Source organism: Hippoglossus stenolepis, chromosome 14 (assembly GCF_022539355.2).
Source record: "Hippoglossus stenolepis isolate QCI-W04-F060 chromosome 14, HSTE1.2, whole genome shotgun sequence".
NCBI lineage: Eukaryota > Metazoa > Chordata > Actinopteri > Pleuronectiformes > Pleuronectidae > Hippoglossus > Hippoglossus stenolepis.
This window is the reverse complement of record NC_061496.1, coordinates 4,195,234-4,205,233: the sequence shown is the minus strand read 5'-3', so window position 1 is coordinate 4,205,233 and position 10,000 is coordinate 4,195,234. Positions and strand designations below refer to the sequence as shown.

At 43.6% G+C, this 10,000-nt stretch overlaps 2 protein-coding genes across 2 annotated transcripts in view; both read left to right on the top strand.

The window, feature by feature from the left end:
- LOC118121125 (complement factor H) overlaps positions 1 to 10,000 on the top strand; it is a 74,088-nt gene that overhangs the window by 37,321 nt on the left and 26,767 nt on the right.
- LOC124854727 (complement factor H-like) lies at positions 4,468 to 7,671 on the top strand. The gene is given in 6 exon segments (XM_047343032.1): positions 4,468 to 4,678; positions 4,779 to 4,970; positions 6,127 to 6,309; positions 6,862 to 7,041; positions 7,483 to 7,630; positions 7,632 to 7,671. Coding segments are annotated over 6 exon segments (813 nt in total). The 5' UTR covers positions 4,468 to 4,608.

Sequence of the window (10,000 nt, the reverse complement as noted above, 5' to 3'; positions counted from 1 at the left end):
ATATTCAGCTGCATATGGAAATACAACGGTAAAGACTAAACTGTAGTGGTTTAACTTGCTTAGTCAAAGAAAATGTTTGTTACATTATTGAACTACATGCTTTGACTCTACAGTTTATTATCATTATATCTATTCTGTTTTGTCTCCTCTTTGCTTCACTCGCCTCATCCGAGACCGGCAGGTAAGTGATATATTTTGGGACTCCACTTTTATCAATCCGCCACTTTTGTGCAGGCGCCTTGTGTCCCTGAGGATTGTATGTGGTTTCCCCCTTTTCTAATAGCGAGGCAGAGGGTTACACTGCATGTGTTAAACTCGTTCTTCTCATGCTTAATTCGCTGCACCTGGTACTAACTACTCTTGTTTGCACCTTCGGGTAAGTGTTGTTCATCTCACGCTGTTTGTTTCCATACAGAGTTTTTTCTCTAACAGGAGTGAGTAGAAAAGTTTGGAAGCATGATCACTAAATCACGCTGTTTACCTGTGTTCCCTGTATAAAATACAGTTGGTTCTTAGTTATCACCTTTTGTTAGGTGCTAATTTTGTTTCCCTTAAGCCCTGTTCGCAGTGGCTGGACTGTCTCTCTCCACCCCCCCTTTTTTTCTGCCATTGCAGGCATACAGTGGGCATTTTCAGGTGAATTACATTTATTTCACCCCTTCCTTTGTTTTATGTGATAGTGGCCAGCTGTGATCAGCCTGTTTATTAGATCCCCTTTATCAGCTATCTGTAGCTGCTGGGCGCTATTGTTTATCTATTTATTTATTTATTCATTCTTAATTCACAAAAGTGACACAAATGTCCTCACATTTGTGTCGTTATTGCCTGTGATGGCCACCGTGAATGCCCTACAGCCACACGAGCAGCCCGTTCGGGCAATGCACTCACCATTTTATTGGCAGCTCTTAGGAGAACAGCCAACCCAGAGGACCAGGACACCATGAGCCTGATAGACTCTGCCCTTGTCACTCATTCCCAACTTACAAGGGACATTGGTGCAGCTATGTCATCTGCCATGATGTCACGGAGGCAGATCTGGTTGGCACAGACAACTCTTCCCGAGAATATCAGGAAAGAACTGACCAATATGCCAGTCGTGCCAGCACACGTTTTTCATCCTGACTCCCAGGGTGTGTTAGATAAGGCTGAACAGTCTCGGCGTACCAGAGAGTCTGTACAGCGCACGTTCAGAGGGGCTGTGACTACCAGGTATAAACTTAGGGGCTCCCAGCCTCCCCACCAATCATCATCCTGGGCTCGTAAGGAGCCATGGGTGTATGGCAGGCGACAGGCTACAGGATTCACAGCCTCTGGTGACTCCAAACAGCCTTCACAACGTCGACGTGGGTCCCATCCCCGTTTTTCGGCTAGGGATGCACCCCAGTGGAAGCGCCCCCCCCCCAGAGGTTCAGGACCTCAGGGCGGTACTGCCTAGGGGTGGGGGGACACCCGCCGAATTTCATTCTCAGCTATGCCTGGGCAGCTGGGAAGAAACTGTCAGACCCATGGGTGCTTCCTACAGTATCAAAGGGGTACAGAATTCAGTTTCGCCCCCCTTACTCCAGGCTCCGCATGACGATGGTCAGGGACCCAGTCCAGGCTCAAATCCTGAATTTTAACCCTTCTGGAGAACGATGCAATTATGAAAGTAGATCCAGACGAACAGCTCACTGGCTTCTACTCCACGTATTTCCTCGTGCCGAAAAAAGATGGCGGAATACGTCCCATCTTGGACCTAAGGCGATTAAACGCCTTCATAAAGGTACTTCCTTTCAAGATGCTGACCACGGGTCAGATCTTAGAATCTATCGAAAAAGGGGAGTGGTTCACCTCGATAGACCTGGAAGACGCGTACTTCCATGTGCCCATCTGTCCAAACCACAGACCCTTTCTTCGGTTTGCATTCCAGGGGCAAGCCTATTAGTTCAAGGTCCTGCCATTTGGCCTTTCCCTCTCACCACGGGTGTTCACCAGAGTGGTTGGGGCTGCCTTGTCTCCTCTCCAGATGTCAGGAATAAAAATCCTTCCCTACCTGGACGACTGGCTGATTTGTGCTCCATCTCTTGGCCAAGTTGTAGAGGATACCCAGAGGGTGATCTCGCATGTACGGTCCTTGGGTTTCACAAATGCAAAAAGCAACCTCGAGCCAAGGCAGCAGGTGACTTTTCTGGGACTTTGTTTGAATTCCCTTACTGTCAGGGTTTGGTATTTTCCAGTGCTTAGTTTCCACCATTTCCAAGGTGTTTTCAGTTTATTTAGTATCTCCTCCTGTTTCATGTTTTTCACTCCGTGTTCTGTTTCCTGTTTTATTTTGTAGTCTCTGTTGCTTGTGTTTTCTTTCTTCACTTCCTGTCTGTGATTGTCTGCACCAGTCCACCTGTGTCCAATTGCCTCTGCCTTCCCTGTGTGTGTATATAAGTCTCTGTGCTCCCCTTTGTCCTTGTCGGATCGTTGTCTATTGTCGTATGTAGTTGTGTACTCGTGTCTACCCGTCCTAATCTCCTGTCCTGTCCTCCTGTCCAGATCTCCTGCCCTGCTCTCCCTGTATTTCGGTATCCCGTGTCTCCTGAGCCTCTGCACCTCTGAATCCCCTGTGTAAGCTTCCTGTGTTTTCTCCCTTTGTGCTCCCAGTTGTGTTGTCCGTTAAAGACTCGTTTGTATTAAAATTACACTTTTTAAGTTTAAACTCTGCGTCTGGGTCCAACTGCCTCACACACCGTGACACTTACGATGTCTGCATCCTTCACCTCTCAGAGGGTGAGGAGGATTCTAGCCTTCCTGGAATGATTCCGTCTCGGCAGGCAGCTAGAATTTATCAACTTTCAGAGGATGCTGGGGATGATTTCAGCCGCAGCATCTGTTGTTCCTCTGGGCCTCCTCAGGGCCCGGCCAATGCAGAGGTGGCTGAATGCCTTCAAGCTCGACCCGAAGCTGGACAGACACGTGAAACTTCGTGTGACACGTGCATGTCTCCAAGCCTTACGCCCATGGGCGGACCGGGTGCTCCTGCTCCAATGAGTCCCCCTCGGGAACATTCCATCGAGGAGGACAGTGGTGACGACAGATGCTTCCCTCACAGGTTGGGGAGCAGTCTGGGAAGGTAGGATTCGCATCAGCAGAGACAACCCACTGCAGGATGTGGTTCTCTCTGAAAGGCCAGGGAGGTCCTCTAGGCCTAGATGCACTATCTCAAGAATTCCCAGATTCCTTGGTAGCTCATTCCACCAGGAGTGTGGCCACTTCCTGGGCTGCTTTGAAGGGGGTCCCTCTTTCAGAAATCTGTGCAGCAGCAACATGGAGTGCTCCTGCACGTTCTCTAGGTTCTACAGGATCAACGTGGCTTCCCCCACACCACTAGCTTCCTGTGCTGCTCTCAGCTGCTGGGCGAGGATGTGAGGCAGTGGAGTCCTCTGTTCTTCGCAACCCTGATGATACTAGTCATCCAAGGTAAAGACCGTGGTGACGGTCTGAGTGAGGTCGAAATAGATCGTAAGTTATAACTATAACTATGGATCTATGAGACCGAACGATGACCGTCACCCTCTCTTGTCACTCAGAACAGGCTGAGGCGTTCAGACAAGGAGGAGGCGGCCGCGCTCACCGGGGAGCTTTATGGGCAGCGAGCGCAGCCCCCTAAGGTCACTCACGTGACATTGTTGATATATGGTCTCAAGGATAGGGAGATGAGGACATCATTCAAGGTAAAGACCGTGGTGACGGTCATCGTTCAGTCTCATAGATCCATAGTTATAGTCATAACTTGCGTTAGTTGTACAAACAGCTTCTGTCCAACAGATGAATAACATAAAGACGCATTGAGAAATGAAGGAGAGTCCTGCATTGCTTAACTGTGCTGAACTGTCCAAACTGAGGCAGCAGCTGCAATATTTGTCCCTCTCAGTTTTTTGGCAGATGTTTCCACCGACACAAGGCCAACAACACATTTGTATAAACTGAATCTGAGGAAATGAAGTTTATTTTCTGATTTTCTGACAGAACGATCGTACTTTTCATCGAGCGTTGCGAGTCTGAGCTGACTTGATCAAATGCAGTGTATTTTGTTTACTCAATTGATTCAAGCTAATGATTCACAGGGAAGAGAAAACAAACTTTTACAGGAATTATTTTTTTAAACTAGATGTTAAACAAGAAAGATTACGACAAATAGAATTACTTTTAGTTCATCAATCATGTTATTTTTTTCCTTTAGTGAATTTCTGACTCATTTAAAACATTCTACAATATAAATCGTATGCTGTATATGTACAGAGCCATATTATTAGGAACATATCCTGGAATTCCAAGCTTTTGTTAAGCTGTATGCGTCATGTGAGGCCGCTGCTGTGTGTGTGTGTGTGTGTGTGTGTGTGTGTGTGTGTGTGTGTGTGTGTGTGTGTGTGTGTGTGTGTGTGTGTGTGTGTGTGTGTGTGTGTGTGGTCACTTCCTCTGTTTTCTTTTCCCCCGTGAGCCTGAGTTTATATCTGGAGGCAGGATCAGACTTGTGTAAATCATTGAGCAGCCTCTTTTTGCACAGTTCCTTCTGTGTATTATAGTGTTGCAGTCTCCAGTTTCTTCTTCTGTTTGGCAGTTCAGGGTAATGAGGATAAAATGCACGTAATAACCAGAAGCTGTGTCCTATTTTTCTGGATGCACACGCTGACCTTCGTCAAAAGTCAAGGTAAGACCAAGGATTTCTTGATTATTGATTATTCAAGTAATTCCTTGATTTTATCGATGCTGAATACGGAAATTGTACAACTATGTATTTCTCTCTATAGAACCTCTCCCAGATTGTACACTTCAAGATTTTCTAAATGGGCCCTTGTTTGATTCCAATTTCGACACAACTGGTCTGGAGGCCAGTTACGTCGCCGGGAAACAAATAAGCGTGAGCTGCAATACTGGTTACAGTGGTTTTCAACTGCTCTGTATCGAGGGTAAATGGCAGTCGAGAGGCACGAAATGTCAACGTAAGTTATAAACTTTTGCCAAACTAAGTATTTCAGTTTATTCTGTTTGATTTACAGTGTTGGGTTTAAATTATAATGTCCAGTTATCGCTGAATTTACAGTACGTTTCATAGATGAAAGGAATTTTTCTGTTAGTGAGATCATCCAGTTAGAGTCGGCAGTCACAACACAGCGTGTTGAATTATTTTCTTTACGGAGCGAAACCAAGAATCTCCAGTTTGCTGCAGATGCTGTGACGGTTTTTCTTGGTTGTCAATTTAAGGCTAAAGTGCAAAGAGAGTGAAAAGATAACAGCTATAAACTTAACAGATCACAGAACTGGTTAAGAATGATTGGACTTAGAAATCAATCTCAAGGAATAGTTTGACATTTGAGTTCAACTTCTTGATAAGAATTAGTTCAGAAGAACAAATCTCACGTCTGCTCTTTAAGTTGCAGCGAGTTACAGTTAGCTTAGCTTAGCATAAAGACTGGAAACCGCATCATTTTCACTAATCTTGATTTTTTTTTTAATCAATGTGTGTGATTTGGTGCAGATACAAATAAGACCAAGGATTTCTTGATTATTGATTATTCAAGTAATTCCTTGATTTTATCGATGCTGAACACGGAAATTGTACAACTATGTATTTCTCTCTATAGAACCCTCCCAGATTGTACACTTCAAGATTTTCTAAATGGGCCCTTGTTTGATTCCAATTCGACACAACTGGTCTGGAGGCCAGTTACGTTGCCGGGAAACAAATAAGCGTGAGCTGCAGTACTGGTTACAGTGGTTTATTCCAACTGCTCTGTATCGAGGGTAAATGGCAGTCGAGAGGCACGAAATGTCAACGTAAGTTATAAACTTTTGCCAAACTAAGTATTTCAGTTTATTCTGTTTGATTTACAGTGTTGGGTTTAAATTATAATGTCCAGTTATCGCTGAATTTACAGTACGTTTCATACATGAAAGGAATTTTTCTCGTTAGTGCAGAGTCGCTGATTTTCTCTCTCATTCGTATTTTTTCAAGCGAGATCATGTGGTCATGTGATCTTACTGTTTATTTTTCTGTGTAGCCCCTTTGGAAATATTTCTCTGTAGTGCACCGCTTACCTCCATTTCAAAGGTTTTCCACTCATCCGATGTATTTCTCTATCGTGTTTTCCCTTCCAGCCCAACAGTGCCCAGTGATCCACGTGAGCAACAACGTGCAGGTGATCGGGGACCCGGAGGAAGCAAACGTTGGCAACGTTGTTCGATTTAGCTGCAAGTCCAACTCGGAGATCCTGAGTGGGTCACAAGAGATCTACTGTAATGAAAACGGAGAGTGGAGCGGAGAAGCTCCGACATGTAAAGGTAAGAGAGAAACGCACACATGCATGAGCCACGACTAATCCACCGGTAACCACCTCCTGGCCGCCGTGTGGAAACCGTAACAACCCACAGGAACCAGTGAGAGATCATCCAGTTAGAGTCGGCAGTCACAACACAGCGTGTTGAATTCTTTTCTTTCCGGAGCGAAACCAAGAATCTCCAGTTTGCTGCAGATGCTGTGATGGTTTTTCTTGGTTGTCAATTAAAGGCTAAAGTGCAAAGAGAGTGAAAAGATAACAGCTATAAACTTAACAGATCACAGAACTGGTTAAGAATGATTGGACTTAGAAATCAATCTCGAAGGAATAGTTTGACATTTGAGTTCAACTTCTTGATAAGAATTAGTTCAGAAGAACAAATCTCACGTCTGCTCTTTAAGTTACAGCGAGTTACAGTTAGCTTAGCTTAGCATAAAGACTGGAAACCGCACCATTTTCATGAATCTTGATTTTTTTCTTTTTTGTTGTAAAATGTCTTAATATTAAAAGTGTAACAACCAACACGTTCTCTCTGTCATGTGCCACACTCCCTCAGCTCCTCTGGCTTGTGAGCAACCACCGCCTCTTGAAAACGGAGACACCAAGAACTCTATGAAGTTCAGCTACAGACAGAATGAAAGGGTTGAATACATCTGTCAGAATTACCACACCATGCAGGGAGGACCCTTGAAAACGTGCAACAACGGTGAATGGACCGGAGAGATAATATGCCTCAGTAAGTCACAACCACATCTTTTACAGGTAGCACTAGTTTTAATTTCCAGTGTTTGGATGACTGCTGCACAGCAAATCTACGGGAGAGGCAGTGAACTCAAAACACAGACAAACTGAAGTTAAGTCATAATATTACAAAAAATAAAAACGTCACATTTATGTTCCAGGAATGAAAATGTAAAGTAATGAGAATAAAGTCATAATAAAAAAGAAAAAGTCATAATATTATGCTTGGAATGAAGGATATATAATCTGATATATAATTTACGCTCTATATGTTGAGTATTGTGATAGAAAATGTTGCTGATTACATGAGGGTCAGTGGATTTGAGTTTCCCACTCTAATTTATTTTCTTGAACTGAGTCCAGCAGTGGTTATATATATATATATTGTGTGTATATATACATGTATTTGGAGTCTGATGTGTTTGATCTGTTTCAGAACCCTGCACTGTGGACGAAGAAGCTATGAGGGGACGTAACATTAGGTTCAGATACGGCCGAAAGGATAAACTGTATGCAGCCCACGGTGATGAGATCGAGTTCAGCTGCACCAGAGGAAGACCTGTCGGCTCCCTGGGGATGCGTCCTGTGCCTCGACGGCGTGGTGCACCTGCCCTCGTGCCAATAAAGGCTTTCCAGTCCAATGGATGTGATAAACACTGAGGGTCGTAGATCGGTCCGGTCATAACTACTGGAACTGATGTACGTCATCGTGCTGTGTGTCATTTTAATAAAAACTGTTCTGCCTCAAAATGACAAGAAAGTGTGTTGTAGTATTCCACTTTGACTTTTTATTGCACTGAGGAAGAAAACAAACAATTAACTGCACATTTAACTGTTATCATCTGTTTCTCTGATCCTCGGTTTATTTTGAAAGTTAAAAACAAGGAAGGAGGGATAACAGTATGGAGGGTAGTGGTGCACCGATGTATCGGCCGTATATCGGTAGCGGCCGATATTCGCCTCGTTTACTGCTATCGGCGTATCGGCAATAAACTTGACTTTCACCGATAACATTGGCCGATATTCATTGGTATGTTTTCTGCAGCCTGCCAATCTGGCATCCAGATTATGGTACACTGACGCCGGGTTTACACCGGGCTCTGAAGCGCCAAGGAAAGCCAGGCGCCTCCCATCCCCCTGTTAAACCTTTGTGCGGTTCACATGGGCTGCGATGCGCCGCGCCGCGCCAGCCACCGATGGTTTCGGCCCAACGTGTGGATCCAGGAAACAGACTGAAAAATTATTTTAAACGATATAAATGACATATTTGATATGATATAAATGATCAAATATGCATCCCATACTTTGTATTCCCTTCTGTTGTCCTGGAGTTTTAATTTTCCCAATTTTCCCAATCACATAATTAAATGTCCCCTCTGCCCATCCACTACAGCCACACAAGCAGTCATATAGATAAAAAGAGGGAGAGGGGGCTAAAGGCTTGCTTGGAGAATACGTCATTTACCCCGACACCCGACATTGAACGGGTTACATACAACAACAAGCGGAGAATCACGGGCTGACCGGCCGCGCAGAAATGCGGGTCCGGTGTGAACAGCCAGGCGGCTGCGTGCTTGAGAATAACGCTGCGCGGCGCGGGGCGGCGCTTCAGCGCCCGGTGTAAACCCGGCGTTACACACCAAGAAGGCCACATGCAAGTAATAAACAAATATTGGTATCGGCTATCGGCTAGATTGTTGTTTTAAATATCGGTATCGGTATCGGCCAAGAATTTCCATATTGGTGCATCCCTAATGGAGGGATCATTGGAAATGGACCAGCGCACAGAAATGGACTTTGGCTGGAAAAGTCTGACACCGTCCTTTATTAGGCCACAGCAGAAAAACCCACTGGGGTAGAAATCGATAGACAAACTGTGGACAGCAAAATACAAACAGGAACGTCCAGTTGTCAAAGAGTATTTATTGGAAACAGACACACAAAGTCCAACCAGACATTTCTCAATGTGAGATTCCCTGAGAAATTAAGACTTTTGGTGTAGATTTGGTTTAAAAGGGGAGAAGGTGACAGCTTAGGTTTTTGCTTCATACTGGAAAAAATACATTAATTACTGTATGTCACGTCCCAGAGAGCAGGTTTTATTTTTGCAAATTAATAAAAAATAATGTGAGTATATATATATATATATATATATATATATATATATATATATATATATATATATATATATATATTAGATCAAACATGTTGGCATTTGTGTGATATAAACAGTTCAGGATTGTTGCTACACTGAATTTCTGTCAATAAAGAAATCTTAATAGATTTTGTCAAGGTCACTTATTGACTTGAGATTAATGATCTTCTTCTTTGGTTCATGGGGAAAAATGTTGGATCTTAAAATGTCCATGTTTGAAAACAGAAATAATAACACAAACACACAACAACACAGCAAAATGATTAAAGACACACAACAGACAGAAACTTACAGGAATCAATGGCTCTGACTGCGTAGTCCCACACAAACTGATATTACCCATGATCCTCTGCTTCCTGATCCCGAGGAGCTACTGCTGTACAAATCCACCAAACTCTGTTCAGAACTCTTCGTATTTTAATGGCTTCTTTGAAACATTCTCCATGTTCACAGTCACTCAAACATCAAACTCACAAAATATTGCTTTACCTCAGATGTTTCCTCTACAAACTCACTTTATTTTTAAATAAATATTCGGCGCCATCTGTCTTGACGTCTGCTCCGTGCATTCCGCGGTCTCTCTGCCCCAACGATTGACTCCATCAACCAGATTCAAGAAACATTAGCTTCTTCTAACTGGGAATTATTTCTTCATCAAGTGTGAAGATTATATTCAGCTGCATATGGAAATACAACGGTAAAGACTAAAGTAAACTGTAGTGGTTTAACTTGCTTAGTCAAAGAAAACATTTGTTACATTATTGAACTACATGCTTTGACTCTACAGTTTATTCTCATT